The sequence below is a fragment of the Trichosurus vulpecula genome, chromosome 4, assembly GCF_011100635.1.
Source record: "Trichosurus vulpecula isolate mTriVul1 chromosome 4, mTriVul1.pri, whole genome shotgun sequence".
Classification (NCBI taxonomy): domain Eukaryota; kingdom Metazoa; phylum Chordata; class Mammalia; order Diprotodontia; family Phalangeridae; genus Trichosurus; species Trichosurus vulpecula.
In genome coordinates, this window is record NC_050576.1 from 149,495,925 (window position 1) to 149,518,812 (window position 22,888).

At 39.0% G+C, this 22,888-nt stretch overlaps 1 protein-coding gene across 1 annotated transcript; it reads left to right on the plus strand.

Annotated features, from left to right (window-relative positions):
• The first annotated feature begins 11,368 nt into the window (after positions 1 to 11,368).
• Positions 11,369 to 13,993, plus strand: LOC118846855 (adhesion G protein-coupled receptor E1-like). The gene is given in 3 exon segments (XM_036755553.1): positions 11,369 to 11,434; positions 12,624 to 12,668; positions 12,671 to 13,993. Coding segments are annotated over 3 exon segments (1,434 nt in total).
• Positions 13,994 to 22,888: the final 8,895 nt, after the last annotated feature.

Genomic DNA, 22,888 nt, shown 5'->3' on the forward strand with positions numbered 1-22,888 from the left:
AGAGAGCCATCCCATATGACAATAAGCATTTTTAGAGGGGAAAAAAGTCACCACAACTGATCAATGCATTGAAAACATCCCTGAACATGTGCAATGTGCAATACTTTTGGATCTCCTATCTCTAATTTCCATTTTTCTTATTATTAATGTTCATTGTGGTTTATGTAAAGCTCTTTAAAGGCTAGGAATCTAAGTTCAGTAGAGAGGTGTGAAGAATGAAGGCTTATACTACACATAAATCGTAGTGGTTGTGCCTTGATTTTATGTGCCTTTCCTTCAGCAATAACTTTCAGTGACATTCATCACCTCAGTTCAATAAATTGCCTTACACAGTCTACACTCTTCTTCCTCCTTGCCGACCTATATTTAATCCTATGATCCCATTTTACAGACTAGGAAACTGATTAACTACGTGAGGTTGTATAGCTAACACATGAAGGAGCTGGAACTAGAAAACAATAATATTTTTATGAGGTCCATTTGCAAAAGGAAGGAGTGACTCAGAATAGATTACTGATGCTGCTGCTGTTGTGTCAGAGGCATAGACACACAAAACAACAGGGAGGAAAGCACAAGGATCATAGGGTCAAAGAGTTGGAGCTGGGAGGGGACATAGAGGTCATCTGGTTCAACCCCTTTATGTATTCATTATGCCATGCTTCCTGTTTCTCCACGTCTTCTTATACTCCTCTGAATTGTTCATATTTATCAATTATAGCACAGTAATATTTGTGTCCCACAAATTTGTTAGTCATTCCCTGATTCATAAGCACTTACTTTGTCACCAAGTCTTTTGCTACCACAAAAAGTATTGTTACAAATATTTTGGTGTAAATATGTGATTTTTCTTCCTGTTTGTGACTTCCTTTGGGTATATATCTAGCAACAAGATCTCTAGTCAGTGTATATGGAGGTGATATAGTATACAGGGATGTTCACTGGAGTCAGAGGACCTGGGCTCAAATTTTATCCCTGCTACTTAATATCTGTGACCACGGTTAAGTCACTTAACCTTGTTGGGACTCAGTTTCCTTTTCTATAAAATGAGAGGATGGGAATAGGTAGCCTCTGATATCTTTTCCAGTTCTAGATCTCTATATAACATTTTAGTCTTTCTATGAGCATAATTCCAAATCATTTTTCCAAATAGTTGGACCAACCGACAGTTTATAGTGTGCCTGCCTTTCTACTGTATCTCAAACAATGAGAATTTCCATTATTTTTATCTTTGACAATTTCCCAGATATGAGATGAAGCATCATAGCTATTTTAATTTGTACTTCTCTTATTAATAATCTGGAGCAATCTTTCAAAGAGGTATTAATAATTTGTAATTCTTCTCTTGAAAACTTTCTTCATGTCTTTTGACTGCTTATCCTTTGAAGAATGCCTCCTCACATTGTATATTTGGTCAGTGCCTTATATATCTTGGATATCAAAGTATCCTCAGAGATGTTTGATGTATAGACTCCCCTATTCCCCCAGCTGACAACTTCATTTCTAATCCTAGCTGCATTGCTTTTGTTCTTTAAAAGGCTTTGCAATTTCATAAAACTGAAATAATCAGTTTTATCTCTTGTTCTCACCTCTGCCCCTTGTTTGCTTCATAAATTTCCTCCCAGTCATCATGTGGAAATTACCTGATTTCATTCTCTTTGTTGATGCCTGCCCCTAACTTGAACTTGCATTGCTTTCCTTATTGTGTCCTCCCAGGTCTCCCACTCTAGTGTCATTTCCACTACAGCATGAATGCCTGGGAGCTGGATTTTTCCCATTTTATCTTTTAGACTCCATAGCCTTGTCATTCATGGCAGATGTTCTAACCCCAACACACCCTCTAGGAAGTCACGGTAAGTTCTCAGGCTCACGGCTACTTCAGCGCCTTGGCATCTCTGAAGTGGGGATGCTCTTCTTACCATGCTTAGATTATTCAACAGTATGTGCAGCTTGTTTTCCTGAAGGAAATCTGTTCCTTATGGGACACAAGAGCAGTTTTTAGGGGGGGTCATTGATAGGGGGTATGGTATTCCAAACAGGGCCATTCTGAGGTAATAATGTAGAGCAATGGTGTCAAACTCAAATAGAAATAGGGATCACTAATCCATACATAAGGAGCCCTATGGATCATATATTAATTTAGTTTTAAAATGTAACTATGCATATGTATGTATATGTGTATACATATATACATATATATGTATAGTTGTATTTTTATTTTGTTAAATATTTCCTACTTACATTTTAATCTGGTTCGAGCCCACTCAAGAATATTGCAGCCACATTGTTTGACACCTCCAATTTAGAGGTCTAGGATGTATATTAATATCATCATGTGATTGAAGTGGTAGAACATATATAAAGAGAGAACAAAACTTAGAAGGTACCTAACGTGCAAGGGTAGAATTAAGTTCATTTTGGGGCATGTTCTTGAAGCACTCCATTGTGTTCATAAAATCCTGTTATTTATAACTGGAAGAAAAGTTTTAAAGGATATAATCCAGGGACAGTGAGGTGGTAAAGTAGACTGGCCCTGGAGTCAGGAGGACCTGAGTTCAAGTCTGGCCTCAGACATTACTAGGTATGACCCTAGGCAAGTCACTTAACCTTGATTGTCTTTAAAATATGTGTGTGTGTGTGTGTGTGTGTTTGTACATATATACACACATGCACACATACATCTTCCCAAACTCATGGTCTTGCAACTGATGAAACTGAATGGAGAAATCTCTGTCTCTCTTGCCCCCCACCCCTCCCTCCCTCTCTCTCTCTCTCTCTCTCTCTCTCTCTCTCTCTCTCCTTCTCTCTCTCTCTCTCTCTCTCTCTCTCTCTCTCTCTCTCTCTCTCTCTCTCTCTCCCTCTCCCTCTCCCTCTCTCCCTCCCCCCCTCTCCTTCCCACCACCGCTCTCTCTCACACACACAAGCACACACACATACTTTATGAGCGTGGCAGAAATGGAATTCAACCCTAAGTCTTCTGCCTCCAAACCCATCTCTGCTTGTCCCTGCTACTTTGTTTCTCAGTAGTTAACTGTATTACCTCCCCATTCCTTTTTCACCTGTTTAAGTCCTTCTTTCTCTTGGTGCCTTGTCCAGAGATCAGTCATGTGGGGTTGACTATAACACTGCCATTTAGTGTGGAGGACAACATAACTTAACAAGTTTCTGCAGGGTCTAAAGGTTACTTGTTAGACTTTAAAAGCACAAGAAGAAAGTAAAAGGACTGATTTATTTAAAACAAATATATCAGAATTTACGTGATGACGTTTTGTAGAGCTCCACCTGAATAACTTTGTGTTCATACTGTGTTGCAGCCTGCTCACATCCACCATGCACCCCTCTGTTGCCCTCTGGGTGATTTCCAGCTTTGCATTGGAGACCAGTGTGTTCCATGACTCACAACCACATAGTATCACCAGAATAACAGTTGTTACAAAAATGGATTTTTGTTTCGAGAAGAGTCATGGAAAGTATTGCAGGCAGCAGGCAGTAAACAAGTATTAGGGGAAAAAAGGAACAAGCATTTATTAAAACACGTACCATATTCCAGGCACTATGGAAAGCGCTTGTTTATATCAAAAGCACATATATTATTTCATGTGATCCTCACAGCAATCCTGGGAGGTAGGTAGTATTGTTATCCCAATTTTACAGATGAGACCAAGGTTAAGTGGCTTACCCAGGGTCACATAGCTAGTAATTACATGAGGCTGGATTTGAATTGAGGTCTTCTTGACTCTAGGCCCATAACACTGTCCACTGTAGCACTTAGCCACCTCTATTGATTGTTTGTTATATGTCAGGCTGTATGCTAAGTACCGGGAATACAAAGGTAAGCAAAGAGAAGGACAACCCCTGACTTAAGGAGATTACATTCTAATGGGCAAAGACAATCCATTAAAGGGAGCTATGAAGCTGGAGAATAGGGAGAAGGTACCCATGTGAGAGTCATAATGTTGAAGGCTGAAGAGCCAGAGGCATAGTCAGCAAGGGAATGAAGCATGGTTGATCTGGGCCTATCACCAACATGGAATCCTCAGAAGAAACTCACCAATAGACAGAGAGGGCCATTATGGTGGGAAAATGTTCCATCATGAGAAGGTCCCAGATACTTAGGGAAGTTCTAGGGTGAGAAGGCAGTAAGTCATGGTAGCAAAGTCAATAGATTCAGAAACACATCTTGGAGAGGAATTAAGAATCCTCTGCAATGCAAAGGTTGTCTTCTAAGAAACGTGTGCTATAAAAGAAAGACGATCCAGTCATATAATCAATACTGTATGACAAAAGAGGAGAAAGAGTCAGAGATATCTCTGAGTCCCAAACCTCTGTGAATGGAATTACAACAACAATAATAAGGATGTTAGGATGAGGGATAGGTTTTAGTAGAAGGGTAGAAAGTAGAAGAAGAAAGAAAAGTAGAAAGCAAGTTCTTTTTTGGACATGTTGCATTTGGCATGCCTTATGAGACATCCAGGTGAAGATTTCTTCAGGCAGATGATGAACCCTGAATCTGGAAGACTAAATGTATAGCATGAGGAACCAGGAGTTCTGGGTCTTGCTAAACTTTCCCTGCTATTGCTATGAGTTGCCTAGAGCAAGGCTTCTCAAAGTTTTTGCACTTGTGACCCTTTTCGCCCAAGAAATTTTTATGCAACTTTGGGTATATAAGTATATAAAATGGGGATACAAATCAAACATTTACTGATAATAAATCATAAAGAAATTTGTTTTAAAACAATTCTTTGGTATACGCATAATTTTACCATTTATTAAAGATGAAAGCAAATTTGCCTACTAATGAGGTGGATGGGCTTGTTTATTTTTACACAAAGATTTAATCTTAGCGGAATATTTGATACTGCAGGAGGTAGAGCATCTTCAACGTTTTGCAGTGTTGATCAATATTTTGATTTTATTATCATCAATGCTGAGAATGCTGCTTTGCATAAATATATAACTATATAAATACATAGTACAAAATGGCAGAAGTAGGTTTACGGCCATTTCAGACATTGTTGGAAATTCTGTCCTAATCCCAAGCCAAGATTCATTTAACAACTATTTATATACAGTAAAAACACTGCAATTCATAATATACAATAGTCTCAAATCTAAGCCAAGATGTTTCTGGCAACATTCGTTGGCATTACGTGGCATGATAGTATACACAGTGCAAAGTGCACATGTTGTATGTTCTTAACCAATGCTGCAGGGAAGTTGCGCGATGCAACATGGGCAAGTGCTGCCAGAAAACACCTCAGACTCATTACACATTTGATTTTGAATTAATTTCTGGTTTTTACTTTTACCGTTGTCAAATTTTTCACAATGCCCACATTGAGTTTTGTGACTCCACGTGGGGTCGTGACCCACAGTTTAAGAAGTGCTGGCCTAGAGAGCGAAAGTCTGAAGTGAACGGGGAATGCTTACTCAGCAGTTCCAAAAGTGTCTTTATCTTCCTGGAGGCATCTCATCAACTGAATGTTTTAATTTTCCACATTTGCTCCTAGCCTCCTATAAATCCTTTACATCAGAGAATTTTGGGTGGTGGGTGATTCATATATTGTCCATTTAATGATTATGGGGGAGGTGGTAATTCTGTTACTCATATTTAGGGAAATCGAGATCCAATTCACACAACTTTATTTAGAAATTTTCCTCCAAATGAATCTGCAAGGTGGGGTCATAAGCTAGAGAGAGAAGTTGACCTTTTGTGGAACACAGGTTTAGACCTCCTCCTGGGAATGAACCTAGTCTGAGTGAATTCGGTGTCCTGAGGTGAGCACTGGACCATGCATTACACTTATTTGTCTTGTGTTTTAACTCCCTATTAGTTAACTGCTTTATCATTTCTAGTCCAAACCGCATTCTCCTTGGCAGAGAAGAGAGAAGTAACATAAAAGTAAAATAAGCCTACCTTTTTATATTTTTCATTGTTATCATCCTATCCTACCTAAACAAAATATTTTCTTTCTTTTATCCTATGTCATTGAAATAAGGCAAGAATTTATCAGCTCTTCTACTTTTGGCAGAGATTTCCTACAAATATATGGTTACATAAAATATCCCTTAATCCTAATGTATCATGTGGCCATTCCAGATTTTTAATGTGTTAAATGAATTTCTTGTCAATTTTTGCCTTCTGTTCATGTGGTCTATAGTATGCTCCCAGAACACAATTGTTTCTATTCTCCTACAAATGATCCTTATCCAAATTTATCCATCAGCCTTTTCTGTCCAGTTACACACACACACATACATACACACATGTATGTATGCATGGTTCTGCTCCTTTTCAGAAGTGGACATTTGGATGTCTTGACTGGCAGAAAAAGCACAGCACTACAGGAAAACCTGATAAGGTCAACTGGAAAAGAATGCTCCTATGATTAAATGTTGAAGAGAGACACTGACTGTTATGGGGAACATGATAGAAAAATGTCTCTCAGGTGAATATATTTAAAGGACCTGTTTGAAGACAGAGATATGAAAGAAGTCACGATGACTTCAGGGCATTGTGGCACATGAGGTTAGTTGCATGTAAATATTTATAAAGTTTTAAAAGTTGTAACTGAGAAATAGCATGTCAAATAACCATTGGGAACTTTGAGAGGGTTATACAAAGACCACTGGGATCATACATGACAGAAACAAGGAATTCTCTAGTTTCACAACATTAGAAGAGGAAGAGGATAAGAGAAAGAATAGAAAGAGAAATAGAAGGAAAATGAAGAGGAGAAAGGAACAAGAAGAGAAGGACAGAAGACATTGAAGGCTATAGTAGGAGCTGATTACAGAAGACAGGTCTCTAGAAGGCGTCAGGGGATGAGTCAACTGAGAGAACTAACTAAAGCCTCCTGATGGGCTCCTTAACTCTTGGAAGTTCATAGGAAGACAGCTGTGGAGACAGCTGTTTGGGTTTATTGATCTAGAGTCCACTACATCACCAAAGAGAAAAAACCTCAGGGGATGCCTGGGTTGCCCTCTACTTCCTTCCCTGGTTTGAGAGGGTGAAAAAAGGAGAAAGGCTTTGCATCTGTTTTGCAGTGAGAAGGGGGTTGGTTTTGCTTACAGCTAATTGGATAAAATGGTATCCTTGACTATTTTAAGAGATGACTGGGAAAAAGCTGTCTTGAAAAAAAAAAATTCCTAAGAGCCCCAGAGAATATTTGACAAGTTTGGCACATGTCCAACTTGTCACTGGAGGAACATAACATTTGTTCAACACCCTACCAAGAGTCAGTGTGTACTACAATAATTTGTGCTTCAGTGAACCAAGCATAACACAGAGGAAGCAGCTTTACCTAGCAGGAGTGTGAAGTTTTATTGCTGGCTCTCTTCATGGATTTTATTTACTGTGAATTACTGGTCCTCTCTTTTATTCTTCCTATATTGTATGTGCTCTATGACATCTGACATGGCAGATATATGTGAGAAGCTTTTTCCCTGCCCCTTTCTTTTTCAGTCTTTTTTTAAAACTGCAGAATGATTTTCTTAGGTACATTATAGGTATTTTATGGTAGTAATGCTCTCTACCCTCCCTCCAATGAAGAAGCTACTGCAGCTAATGGCAAAAGAAACTCAGTAGAAAAGGAGCAGTGTTAGAAGCAGAGAAGAAGGACAGGCCATGAAGGAACAAAGTGACAATCATAAAGGAAAGGAAATGTAAGAGGCAGAAATGAGGAACAGCAAGGAGGTAAATCCAAGAGGGATATTCCAGTACCAATGCAACCGTAAGTGGGAAAGTATGTGTTTTCCAAAGAGTGTCCCTTTCCCCCATTAGTGTAGGAGTTGGTAGGAGATTGATTTTTTGTGTGTGTATGTGTACACTGGGGAGGTAAGATTGATCTTGCCCTTTGATTTTTTTCTTCCTATTTGCTTTGTTATTCTGTCCTAATTAAATGCTTTGCTATTTGATTTATGGTTTCTGCCTGGTCCGTTTGAGCATATTTACATAATCTTGATTACAGAAGAAAATCCCACGCTGGACCTCAAATTGCAAGGGATTCCAGAATTGTATTTGTTAAATTGAGTTTAACTGAATAGCCTTGGAGGTAATGAAATAAATTGAGTCTATTGCAGTGATTTGATATAATGATTCTTCTTCATTTGTAAGGATTTTGTGAGCCAGTTCCCCAAAGCAATATGCCATCCAGAAAATGGAATGGTGTTTTCTTGGTACAACAAAAGCTACTTTGAAGAGTTTATTGAAATAATCAGAGTATAGATTGCCTTATGCATAATGTTTCTAAATCAAAATAACTCAAGGCCATAGAACTCAACTTTTGTAAATCATTGTAAAGTTTACAGAGCTTTTTTCCCCACACCAGCTCTGAAGTGGGTAGTCTATTTTGCAATTTTATTCCGTTCTGCACATGAGAAAATAGAGGCCCAGACTTTCCCAGGGCACAGTGCAATGAGACAATCACCACCATATCCCTGGAAGGAATACCCCTATTAAAGATCATATTGGTCTTTTTTTGGACTGTCACAGGGACAGACATGATCCTTATTAAACATTTAGTCCACTGAAATCACCAGATCCTTTTTTCAGAACTTAGCTCTGTCTATTCCTTCTTCATACTGTATTTGTAAAGCTGATTTTTTATATACAAGTATAAGAATTTACATTTGTCTCTATTGAACTTCGTCTTATTAGATCTGGCCCAACGCTCTAGCCTAACACTGTCAGCTCTCAGCTATTTTTCTTAGTTCTGGGTCATCTGATCATTTGATGAACATTCCATCTTTGTCTTTCTCCAAGTCTTTGATGAGAAAGCAAAACAACATATTGCCTTTAAGATAGACAAGGGCTGTCCAAAATGCTGTCCGCAGTGTGATTTTATGTGGCCCGCCTGTGGCTTTTAATTTTCATGAGCAAAAAAAAAAACAATAATTTGCATGGAATGCCTATTAGAGTTTTTAATTCCATCACTAATAAATAATCTCATTGATGTCAATTTTCTTTGGTGTTTTTAGGCAGTGTTACAGACAGAACATATCACACGGAATTTTCAATCGATCTGTGGGGATGCATTCCGTCGGTACCATGCAGACTAGTCAGTATGCGCCTACCTTTTTACTGTTGTGTTGTCATTTTGTTGTTTTGTGTTTGCTTTCGTGCTTCATGCCTTAGCCTGTCATATTGATGGCACATTCCCCACACTTTCTATTAGTGTACTGTATTTTTTATTCTGGGTGCTGCCCTTGATTAATTATTTTATTTTAATGGAGCCCTAAGATAACTTAAGATTGGACAGCCCTGAGATAGACTCTTCTGCTCTACATTTAAAGCTATTCTCAATCTTTAGCCTATCATTTTCATATTATTCCCCTTCGTGACTCTGTGTTCTAGACAAACTGGCCTGTTTCCCAGAAACAAAATTCCGTCTTCCATTTCCATTTTGCACATTTGCAATTTTGCACAGACTGTGTCCAAAATACAGAAGGGTATTCTCACTTCTGCCTCTTGGAACCTCTGGCTCCCTTCAAGCCACAGCTCAAGAGCTCCTAAAAGAAGCCTTTTCTGATTCTCCAAGTTAGGCCTCCTCTCACCCAAATCATTTTCATTTTGGATGTATAGTGTTTTTATTTTTCTTTGAACATTTTATATTCCCTCAGTAGACTGTAAGCTCCTTGAAGGCAAGAATTTTTGCTTTTATATTTGCATCTCTAGTGGCTAGCATAGTGTCTAACACATAACAGACATCTAAAAATATTTAGTGGTGGATTGATTTTTTTTTCTGAAGCATTTCAATTATAAGACTGGTTTAAGGTCCTACAATAGACAAAGTAGCCTCTTGAGATTGCTTCTGCCAATAACTCCCACTTCAATGTTGGCAACCCAAGTGAAAGAAATATCATCAAGCCTAGCTTTGAGGCAGAGTGAGGGGGAATCCCAACTCTGTGTAGGGATCCTTCGCAAGTCCTAAGTATTAAAAAAAGACTACTTTGACACAGAGAGAAGAGATGGTCCACGTCCATCTTTGTCCGTGTGTTTTAACTAAAAGTCATTTTTTTCCTCATCTCCCTATGCTTTGTCTTCTCTATTTGTAAAAATGGGGCCAGCAGTATTTTCCAGATATTTTCTTGTAACAAGTGTGTGAGATTTTTTTTGATGATAGTGCCACTAAGAAGTTAAATATGCATCTCCTTTCCTCTTTTTTCTGGATTTTTAGCTTCAGCATTTTCCTTCCTTTTAGGGAAGCAGTTGTGTACCCGACATGTGAGATGGACACTGAGAGGCAGATGGCTGATTCTACTGATAAACGTTCTATTGTGATAATAAATACAGTTAGGAAAGTTGTGCAATCTGTCTGCATTATATTGTAGCAAAGTGATACCCAAAGAATGAGTTACATTTATGTGGAAGTCATTGCTTCCATTATGTCTGTGATTCCTATTAGAATCCACTATGGAACTGAGGTGATAGATAATTCCTTGAATAATGATGTCTAGGGTCTTTTTTGAGCATGGATTTCAGGCAATCCCATAATTCCTAAATCATCTCTCCTTGATCTATTTTCCAGGTCAGTAAATTTTTAATGAGATATTTCACATTTTTTCTATTTTTCATTCTCTTCATTTTCTTTTATCATTTCTTAATGTCTCATGAAATCATTAGCTTCCACTTGCTCAATTCTAAGTCTTAAGGAATTATTTTCCTTAGTGAGCTTTTATATCCTTTTTTCCATTTGGTCAATCATTTTTTAGGGAGTTCTTTTCTTCAGTGAACTTTTGTACATCTTTTTCCTTTTGGGCAATCCTATTTTTTAAGAAATTCTCTTTAGTGGATAATTGTGCCTCTTTTACCATTTAGCTTATTCTATTTTTAAGATGCTATTTTTTTTCTTCCATAACTCTCATTTCTTTTCCCAATTTTTCTTCTACCTCTCTTATTTAATTTTTAAAATCCTCTTTGAACTTCTTCCAAGAATTCCTGGGCCTGAGACCAATTCACATTTTTCTTTGACACTTCACATGTAGCTGTTTTGATTTCATTGTCTTCTTTTGAGTTTGTGTTTTGAGCTTCCCTGTCACTGTAGTAACTTTTTACGGTCAGGTTCTTTGTTGTTGTTCTTGTTGTTTGCTCATTTTTCCAGTTTACTTCTTGATTTTTGACTGTTAAAGTTAGGCTCTGCTCCCAGGGTGGAGGGGGTACTGTCCCAAGTCTCAACATTTTTGTGCTGCTATTTTCAGAGCTAGTTCTGGCGGTCTATAAGTTTTCAGTTCTTTCAAGGTGGTATGATGTAGGGAAGGGTGTGGTCACTGTTTTTCTAGCCTGTGAGCAACCACAAACACTCTTTTCCACCCTAGAACTTGCTGGGGCCTCAAGCTCTACTGTGCTAGTGCTCCTTTTCTCCCTGGGACTATGACTGTGAATGAGATATGCACAATTCAACAGAGTCCTGATCCCAGTGGTAGCCAAGGGGTCCCTGTATTTCTCTTTCTAACTAGTTTACTGACCCCACTCCCCACCCCTTACTGTCTAGAGGTGAGGCCTCTTGTTACCCCAAGGCCTGTTGCTAGTTTGCTACCTGCATTGGACTGAGCTCCACTCTCATCTCTGCGAAACAAACCTTAATTCAGACCTTCTGAGTTGTCTTGAGCTGGAAAATTGTTTCATCCTGTCCTTTTATTGGTTCTGCCACTCTAAAATTCATTTTGAGGTGTTATTTTAAAGTTATTTGGAGGAGTATTGGGAAGATCTCAGGTGAGTCCCTGCCTTTAATCTGCCATCTTGGCTATATCTTCTGTTTCTCTGTATTCTAAACTATTTCTTTTCCCTGAATTTTGTTTGATAGTCATTTGTGAAGACTTGTATTGCTTGTCTGTATCCTTAGCCTGTGCCTAGAAAAGAGAAATGGAGAAAACAATGGGTTAGCAGGAAATAATGCAAAATTCATATTAAGGTAGAGAGTTAAACCTCTAAATTTGAGAGATTTCCCTAACTGAGTAGGAGGGGTCATCTGATTTACTGTGATTTTATTAATAAATTTTATCAAATATAAATGCAACAAAATAGCAGAAAAGAGGGCCATATAGGTCAGGGGGACATTATGTATTGCTCCCAGGCTAAAACTGAGTTAATTATTGTAACTTGTAAAATCTCCAGCCTCCTATCTAAAAGGTGGAAGTACTTGGATGGGGGAGGGGGAGAGGAACTGATCAAAGAAAAGGTTACATTCCAAAATGACCTCATGGGAGGACAGAGGTATGGCCTGGGAGGATTCAGCCCCTAGTCCTTCCCTTCCTCCTTCCCTCGCTTCCTCTTCCTCTCTCTCTCCTCTCTCTCTCTCCCTCTCTCCCTCCCTCCCCCCTCTGTCTTTCTCTCTCTCCCTCCTCCCCACTTCCATCTTCCCCTCCTATTTCACCTCTAGTCCTCTTTTTCCCTTTCATAGAGGTAATGGATTATATTGGAAGTTGACCAGGATTGGCCTTTGGGATGACAGTGGAGTCAGAGGAAAGCAGGAAGAGGATGAATCCCTTCCCCTGTCCCTAAGAGTCTGTTGCCTTTCTCAGTGGCCAAGTTTAGATGTTGCTGAGTGGACTTTTGTGCACATTTGAGTCTCTCATTACATAAACATCAGTAAATGTATACTGAGAAAAGTCTTCTCTTCTGACAGAAAGCTGCTGAGAACTTGGCATCTGTCCTTGAAGAGACATCCACATGGCACAACTTGAGTTGGAGGGGACCTCGGCCATAGCAACAGCTTTTCTGGACAGTGTGGAGAGTGTCACATTGGCAGCTTTTGTTAGTCCCTCTGAGAACACGAGTCAGACAGTGACGAATGAATATCTAGAGATCAAGAGCAAAGTCATCCAAGACGACTGCCTGGTGGAAAATCTAGTCTTGACCTTGTCAGCCAAAGGTGATTCCATGAAGATTGAGTGCAGCACCATAAATGAATCTGTACCCTCGGGCACATTATCAGGTATCACGGGAGTAGCTTTCACCTCTCTCCTGGGCATGGAGTCCATTCTGGATGAAAAGTTCTTCTACAACCCAGAAGCTAACTTGACCAGATCTCCTTGGAAGCTTCAGATGAATTCTCGAGTCATAGGTGGCATCATCACCGGTGATAAGAAAGACAACTTCTCCAATCCAATCATCTATACTCTGGAGAACCTCCGGACAAAGAAGAGGTCGGACATATCCATCTGCATCACTTGGGATCCAGAGATTGAGGGTGGGCAGTGGACACCTACAGGCTGTGCGACACTGAACTCCAATGAGAAAATTACCACATGCAGCTGCAAACACCTGGCCAACATGGCTGTTATCATGGCATCTGGGGAGATCACGGTGGATTTTGCCTTGTTTTTGATAAGCCACGTGGGGATGATTCTTTCATTGCTGTGTCTTGCCTTGGCCATTGCCACTTTCCTGCTCTGCCGCTCCATCCAGAATCGCAACACCACCCTCCACCTGCACCTGTGTGTCTGCCTCTTCCTGGCAAAGCTCCTCTTCCTCGTAGGAGTGGTCAAGACAGAGAACAAGATAGTGTGTGCGATCATTACTGGCCTGCTGCATTACCTCTTCCTGGCCTGCTTTGCCTGGATGCTGGTGGAGGCTGTGATGCTATTCCTGATGGTCAGGAACCTTAAGGTTGTGAACTACTTTAGCTCCCGAAATATCAAGATGCTCTATCTCTGCGCCTTTGGCTATGGTCTTCCAGGGCTGATCGTAGGGGTATCTGCAGGAAGCCAGTGGGAAGGCTACGGGATGCATAACCGCTGCTGGCTGAATACAGACACTGGGTTCATCTGGAGTTTCCTGGGACCTGTTTGCACAATAATAATGATTAATTCAATCCTTCTGATGTGGACCCTTTGGATCCTGAGAAAGAAGTTGTCCAGTGTCAACGCAGATGTATCGACCCTCAAGGACAACAGGTTACTAATATTTAAAGCCTTTGCTCAACTCTTCATCCTGGGAAGCTCTTGGATTCTGGGAGTTTTTCAGATTGGTCCCATAGCAAGCTTAACATGGTAATGCAGCAGTGGTCAGGTACACAGAAGACACCTGAATCACCTGTATCCCAGTGTGATTCCCTTTGCCCACTTGGAAGTGATGACTTCTGCTCCAGAAATCCAAAGCCACTGGGATAGTTAATTCTTCTCTCTTGGGGGAGCAAAGGCCACATTTCCTGAGTTTGGTCAATTTTGTTAACAAATATTATTTCTATTTCTTAATTTATTCTTTGCAAAGTATCTTCCCCCATCCAAATATCAAACATTTATTTTTTCCCTTTCCTTCCATTTTCTCTCCCAAATGAAAAAAAATAAAAATCTTGCAGTAAAAAAAAAAAATAAAATAAAAAATAAGGAATGAAGGAATAGAAAAGGGCCATTATAAGACAGCTCACTTTACCTTTTCTAGCAACATCTAGTGGTTATACAAATAGACTTATTAAACTAAAATATTAATATTAAGTATTTATTATTTACTTTTACAAATCAACGTTAAGAAAATATATGTCATTTAAACAAACATAATAGAATATCACTTTCTAATTTGAACTTTTTCCAATCAGAATTTAGTTAATTCCCAGTTTTAGTGTTAGTAGAAGTGATCAGGGAGGTAAAAAAAAATACACATTTTATATGCCCTTATTTCTATCTCTTGGCTTTCTTTGATGCTCCATCTTTTTCAAGGAAATCACCACCTTTGCCTCTTGAGAGAAGGAAAGAAGGTTAGAGAGAGAAGGGAATAGAGCAGGGGAAAGAAAGGAGAGGGAAGGCATAGGGCAAAAAGAATGAAGGAGGTGAGTGGCGGAAAGGTGATAAAGAATAAAGAAACTAATTCCTTCTCACTCTTAAGTCTAATTACCTCTTCAAGTAGATTTCCAAGCTGTCCATGTTTACCATGGGCACAAAAGATAATGCTGCTTTCTTCTTCCCAACTTGACTAAATCCTTATGAGTTGTACTTTCTAGGCCCAGTATGCTTAGCTGGTGACTAAACAGACTATAATCCCTACTCTTACCTTTGTGGTTTTCACACTTCCCACTTGCCCTTAAATCAATTAACAATTTATTAAATGCCTATGACAGGCATCTTGGCACAGTAAAAACAGAGCTGTCCTCAGAGTCAAGAAGACCTGTGTTCAAATTCTGCTTCTGACACCAACTGACTATGTGACCTGGGCAAATCACTTTACTTCCTGGTACCCCAGGTAGCTCTTTAAGAATGCTAATTACAGGAAAGATACCATTTTCAATCTGTATTGATAAGGAAAAGTTCCTCACCAGGAGCTCCATATAGAAATGAAGTCACAGATCCAGTCTGGGAGGGTGGAGAAAGTGTTGAATTGATCTGAGTGACTAAAATCACTTAAAATCACCTCCTTAAAAATAATGTCATTTACATAAAAATTATACTTTTATTGAAACAGACACTCTCAGAAAAATGTCTGGTGCAAATCACAAACCAACTTCATTTGGTTTTTGGTTTTGTTTTTAGATCTTCTTTGTTTCTGAATCTGAGTTGTTAGAGGGATTTTCTTCTTTCTTAGAGAAGTTCTCAATGTATTTCGAACACAGAGAAGTCCTTTTAGATACAATTATACCATAGTTTCCTCATGGTATTTAATGCTGCAGATAATTCTAAAGAACATACATAGCTTGTACAAAACAGATAGAGACAATATAATTGTTGGTTTGATATGCTGACAGCTAAATATTGCACAAATACATAAAGGAAGCCATCATTGTTTCAGTCTAAGCAGAAAAGCACTTGCACCTATTACAGCAGAAACTGAATTTTCTTTTGCTCTTTGAGTTAGTCTTCAAGAGGGAGTTGGCATTCTACGAGTTATTTGACTAAAGGGAGGGAAAGGTCTTAGTAAGCAAGGGAAGAGGATAGCTCACTCAGCCACAGAAGGAAAGGAGTCATGGGACCTTAGATGTGTCTGTTTTTGAAAGTAGACCTGAGTTTAAAATATATAGTTTGGATGGTCTCCTTCATAAAATAGCAGTTTGGGGGTCTTTTAATTGACTTTTAACTTAAAATTTAGAGGGATTTTAAACTAATAGTTGCAGTTATAGTGAAAAAGAATGGGGAATTGAAAACAAATTCCTTTGACTATTTTTCCACAATTGCACCTGCAGACACACAAGCATAAATACTTCAGCATTCTCATATGAAAAGAAAAGGCAGTTGGAATAGTGTCTTTGAATGAAACGAAATGCCTGCTAACCATCAGTGCCTCTCTGCAGCATGAAATAATCTACAATGGATTGCTTGATGTGTTTTCACACAGACTTAGGAAATCTGGTGTTCAGATGGGTAAACGGGAGGAGAAAATTGAGGGGGAGACAGTAAGATCAGGAAAGGATAAAGGACAGGGGAGAAATTATTGTATTGTTAAAAACCTATAGGCACCTTCAGTCTTAACCATAGTAGTTGCTCAATAAATATTAAAACCGATGAATAATTCTTTTATGATACATAATGGTGGGAAGCCTGGAGACCAGAGGGAAAACTACTTAAATAAAATTGTTCATATTTCATTCTACCATATATTAAAAAATACTAATTTATATCTACATAGCATTGCTCAATTTTCAAAACACTTTCATAGTTACTATTAGAGAAACAGTATGGTACTCTGGAAAGAGAACTGAAATCGGAGGTGGAATGTTTAAATTTTTGGTTACAAGGAATGTTGTCTTTGACGCATCCAGGTGGCACAGTGGATAGAGTACCAGCCCTGGAGTCAGGAGGATCTGAGGTCAAATCCAGCCTCAGACACTTACTAACTGTAAAAGACAAATAAAAAAACCCAACAACAACAAAAACCAAAAAACACAACACCGAGGAATATTGTGTTGTCCCTGAGTTTCCTAAGACAGTAGACATTCCTGATCATTACATTAGAGGCTCAAAAATCTAGAGTTTAAAGGGGATTTAGAGATACCAAGCCATTCATTTTACAAATGAAGAAACCAAGGCCCAGAAAGATAAAGTGAAGAATCTCTAATCACATGGTTTAGTGAGAAGGGCCAATTTCTAACCTATGTCTTCTGACTGCAGATCTTGTGGTCTGTTCCTTACACTATTCTGCCCCTAAAGGGGGCCTGTTTTTATCTCCTATTTGTACACTGCCTTTTAGAGTCTTTAGCTTCCTTCAAGTCTCAGTTCACATTCAGTCTCTTCCATGAAGGATTCCCTGATCTCTGATTTTTAGTACTATTTATCTGTGTACATGTTATGTATTCCCAGTATACTGAGCTCTATTCAGTGCCCTTGTTTTTTTTTTTATCCTCAAGCACAGTGCTTGCCACATAGTAGGTGCTTAATAAATGCTTCGGGGGGAGGAGTGAAAGATTACTCTATTAATGGCTGGAGAGAACCAGGAATCTGGCCCAAAATATTTAGTTTATAAGAGGCATCTGTTTAAAGTTAATAGTTTATAAAAGAGATTTCCCCCACCTGAGCTTTCCTGCTTCATTTGTATATGGTCCCCCTCCATTACATTGTAATCATGAACTGTCTTTTTTTTAAGTGTATTCTCAGCACTCAACACAGTGCCTAGAGCACAGCAGGCATTTAATAAATGTTGGCTGGATTGGATTGAATCGATATTTCTCAGACTAAGCTGATAAGCTCTTATTTGAGGGAGAGAGAGTAGCTCTAAGGTTTACCCTATCTCTTCTCCACATGTATTATACCAAGGGAAGATTTACTTGATGAGATCTCTTCCTATCATGTGGTTCAATGAGTCTTCAGAATGATCATATTGGTTATGTTAAAACTCCCTAGAATACAAGATCCCATCCCACATATCCGAGGAATAAATTCTCCTTTGTTTTTTGCTTGCTTGCTCCGGGTTCCTTAGAACATAACCAATTGCAGGATCACCAACATAAAGCAATGCCTAGATGTTGAGTCATATACCCTGCCCTAAAGCTTGATGAATGAACCTGGGAAGACTTGCTCCCAGCAGCCTGCTGCCTTCTTACCTCACGTTATTAGTTCCTTGTAGAAGGCATGTCATCCCTATCACCTAAGCGATATCCAGTAGGAATACACTATTTCTCAATTGTGGGCCTCTTGTCCTTGATTGGCCTTCACTTCCGTGTATTTGCATTCCCAATCAATTGTCATTTCTTGGTGAGACTGGCCATTGTAGGTTCAAGTTTCTCTATTCTGCCAATTATTTCTGCTATCGTTGTTGTTGAGGCATTTCAATCATATCTAACTTTTCAAGGCCCCCTTTTGGGGTTTTCTTCTAGAAAATAATGGAGTAGTTGGCCATTTTCTTCTCCAGTTCATTTTACAAATGAGGAAACTGAGGCAAACAGCATTAAGTAACTTGCCCAGAGTCACACAGCTACAGTCTGAGGATGGATTTGAACTCCAGTCTTCCTGCCTCTAATGCCAGTGCTCTTTTTCTGCTATGCAGCCCATAAATTCTGCTCTCACAATTCTCATTTCTCTTTTAAACCACTCAGAAAATGTATACTGGGGTTCCATGTTTTCCTCAAGTTCTGCAGGGTTCTCTGTCTCATCAAGTGTTGAATCATTTTCCTTTGTTTTGCAGTATTTGTTCACAGATGCCTGAAGTTTACTAGATCTGGAGGCAATATTTCCTTCTGCTTTTAATATTTTCCTTGTGGATTTATCTGCTTGTATTCATGGTCTTTGAGTTTTCCTCCAGAGATATTTGGTAATATCACACTCCTCCCCCCACCCCAATTATCTTCCCCTATTGCTCACTTTCTGATTCTCTCTCCTCTGTATAGTGATTTCCTGGGTGACTGGATATCAAAGTGTCTTAGCCACCTTTCCTATTGAGCAATTTATGATTTAAAAGTGACTTTTGGGAGACAGAACTGGCTCTTCTTTCAGGCTTAATAGAGCACCACACACACACACACACACACACACTCTCTCTCTCTCTCTCTCTCTCTCTCTCTCTCTCTCTCTCTCTCTCCCTCTCTCTCTCTCACTCCCCCACACCTTGTTTCTTCTCAGTTCTCTGCTTGGGTTGATTTTTGTCGTTTGCAATTTGGATTCCCTAGCACTGAGAGGAGAAGGGTGGAGAGTGGGAAAGATATCAGAATGTGGAGTTGAATTCTATTTCAAGCCCAGATACATACTCTGCCCCTTTCTCCTCTTTTCCTCCTCTCTCCTGTAGAAATCTCTCGTAGCATGGAACGTTGCCACTATGGTGCTAGCTATTCAGACCTCAGCAAATTTCTGTGGTTTGGAGCTTGGACCTCCATGGCACTAGAAAGGAGGAGGGTGGAAGCCAGGGTGTGGAGTTGCATTGCAAAGGAGCTCCTCTTTGGCATTCTTTTGTGGGGTTTTATACCTTCTTTTGAGTTCCTGGTGCCCTAAACCATGGAGGCAGTTGAAGTTGTTTTATCTTTGACACATTATTTCTGCTTTGGAGAGGTTACAAAGGTTGTGAGGATCAGAGAAAACGTCTAGTCTTCCATCTTCCATCACTTGACCCGAAAGTCCTCAACTGTGCTCCATGAAGGAAACCTTCCTTCTAACCTACCTAGTCTATCTTGCTAAGAACAATTTTTCTTTGGCCACTACACTTTTTGCTGAAACATAAATCAGTGTTTCTGTTTGGTAATAATTATGATCCTGAGGTATTTGAAGAATACTTGGTGGTGCAATGGATAGAGTTCCAGGCCTGGAGTCAGGAAGACTCCTCTTCCTGAGTTCAAATCTCAGGAAGTGGCCTCAGACACTTACTAGCTGTGTGACCCTGGGCAAGTCATTTAACCCTACTTGCCTCAGTTTCCTTATCTGTCAAACAAACTGAAGAAGGAAATGGCAAACCACGCCAGTATCTCTACCAAGAAAACCCCAAAAGGGGTTAGGAAGAGTCCAACATGACTGGAATTACTAAACAAATCAATTCCCTTCCTGTGACACCTGGTTGTTCCCCTGCTTCCCTCCTGTTTAATTGAATAATTTTGCAATGATTTGCATTGAGTGTGTAACATTTATATTTCTTCCATGACTAAATGGCTGTTATCTATATTCAAAGTGTGGGTTGGTATCCATTCTAGAATAGAAGGTGGAAGAATTCAGAGTGATAAATGTGAAGAGACCGGAGATATCTGTCTCTGGCAGGGATGCTAAAAAAGCCCAGAGATTTTGTTACAGGCGAGTATACATAAAGGCACGAGATTAACATAAAAAGCTAAGGTGGAGGCATAGCTTTAGGTATCTTAAACATAACATGTTTTGTATGTACTTATACTAAAAGCTAGCATTTATAGAGTGCTTTAAGATTTGCAAAGTTCTTTATAAATATTGCTTCATTCAATTCTCACAGCAACCTGGGAAATAGATGCTATTATGACTATTCCCATTTTACACATGAGGAAACTGAGGTAAATAGAAATGAAGTGGCTTGCCCAAGCATCTGAGGCTGGAGTTGAACTCAGTCTTCCTGATTGCAGGCCTGCAGTCTTTGCACTGCAACATCTAGTTGCCTCTAGCTGTACTAATATGTGTACATATTGCTTATACACATATACTCGTTGATGGTAGGGACAATGTCATAACTGTCTTGTATCCTCAGCACCTAACACGTAATAGTTATTTAATAAATTCTTATGAAATTGAGTTTCACCTAGATGTCTTGTTTTCACCACCAGGTCTATTTGCATGTCAAACAAGGGCACTACGGGGACTCACAGTTCTCCTTGCATAACTAAAATGATCTTATAATGAAGAGTTCAGGTCGGGGGAAATGGTCTAATTTAGACTAGGTTTAAAGAATGTTTTGATATTTGAGTTTTATCAAAATTCTATATTTTTAGAAATGTATAAGTTTAGTTTTAGTTCAAATTAGTTCTAGGTAATCTTTTAAGTCAGTTCTTAAGTAAAGAACATTTGAATTAAGTTGGAGAGCCAGCAAATTTTTTATCTTAGGGTCATAATTTTATCAAGTTGATGATTACTTAGAACACAAGATCAATATCAGGCATTCTTTATTAGTTGCTACAAAAGCCAAGGTGGGAATATGCATCCCTGCAGATAAGCCTCTGAGGCTTCTTCACTTCTTCCATGTGCCAGGGAGAATTTGGTTGTGTCCTGTCCCTTTCTCCCCTTCCCCAATGCCCCAATGCAGTCCTATAACATGTTATCTTTGGTACCTTCACTCATTAATTTACCTATTTTTAATCTGTGATATTTTCCAAACATCAGATCCATTCACTATTTCAAGATCTGGCATTTGGGGGATGCTTTCAGGGTTGTGCTGGAGTCAACTTGTACTAGCTTAAAAGAGTTGATTGTTAGATTTTTCAGTACCTCCAAAACTATAAAATGCCATAAATCAGGGCTCGATTTATTGTTTCGTTGGTTGTTTAGACCAAGGGGTCAGCAAACTACTGCTGGAGGACCATAACTGGCCAGCTGCCTATTCTTGTACATCTGAACCAAGAGTGTTTGTTGTGAAAACAAAATGAAACAAAAAAAACTGCATATCCAAAACTGACTACAGCAGAATTTGATTCTCTGGCTATAGTATGCTGACCCCTGGTCTAGGCTTGATCAAGTGATTGAGAAAATATTAACAATGCAGGTTAAACTTAAAAATGTGTCAAGCATACTTTTTTTGAGAACTGGTTGTTAAACATTTACCAGTATGCTCAAGTGTTTTCACCAGTTTACAGAAAATCTTAATCAGAGTATAATATCTTCTATGTTCTGTCTGAATTCTTTAACACATTATTTAGAAGCCAAGTGGTAGAATTCCATCCTGAGAAACAAATCTGGGGTGTGCCACTTAACCATGTCAATGTTGTTATCAGGACTTCAACCTTGAGGATACTCTGTAACAACAGTGATGATTCATTCCTGTAGAATCTGAAGCTGAAAGCACTTTCCAAATGATACTCAAAACCCTCATGATGTTTTCCTCATAGCCATTCACTGTGTCAGTCATCCACCCAAGAAGAAAATTTGAAACTCTATGTTTCCATTCCTATGCCAGATCCAGTAGAAATAAGTACATAAATACAAAGTCTAATTGTTATCAGAGAAGAAAGCTAACAAAATAGGATTGTAGCAACCCAATTGAGCCTTTGTATCCTTATCTCCAAAATGAAAATGGTAATACTTGCTGCTTCAAAGTTATTGTAACTAAGTCACACATCCTTCACCCCCCAATTCAATAAACTCCAGTGACTCCCTACTGCCTCTAAAATAAAATATAACATTCTATGTTTGACTTTCAAAGCCTTTCATAACTTGGCCCCTTACTGCCTTTCCAGTCTTACCATACTTCTCTTGATGTATTTATTCTACGATCCAGTGATGCTGGTTTTCCTGCTGGCCCTTGAATACATGACACTCTGTCTCCTGAGTCTGAACATTTTCACAGGCTGAATCCCAATTACTCCCTGCTTGGAACTGTCTCCCTCCTTATCTCCACCTCTTAACTTCCCTGACTTCCTTTAAATCTCAACTAAAATCCTTTCCTACAAGAAGCCTTTTTCAATCCATCCTAATCTTAGAGCCTTCCCTCTGAGCTCACCCTCAATTTATCCTGTATATATCTTCTTTGTACATAATTGTTTGCATATGGTCTCCCTGAATAGGACATAATGCCCTGAAGCACTAAATAAGAAATTATATGTGAATCAAAATGATACATGAAAAGAGTCAGATGAGAGGATGGGGCCTTAGAAGTTTCATGGAATATGTAGCATTTGGATTCAGTTTTAAAGAATAATTAGAAACTGAGATTAGAGACTGTTTTCTTTTTGCTGTTTTGTTTTCATTATTTGTATCCTCGGCATTTATCTAGCACATAGTAGGCACTTCATAAATGCTAGTTAGCTGACTTAGAATGCATGCTATATGTAAATCACATTGTAAATATAATGCATTATGTAAATGCAAGATATTT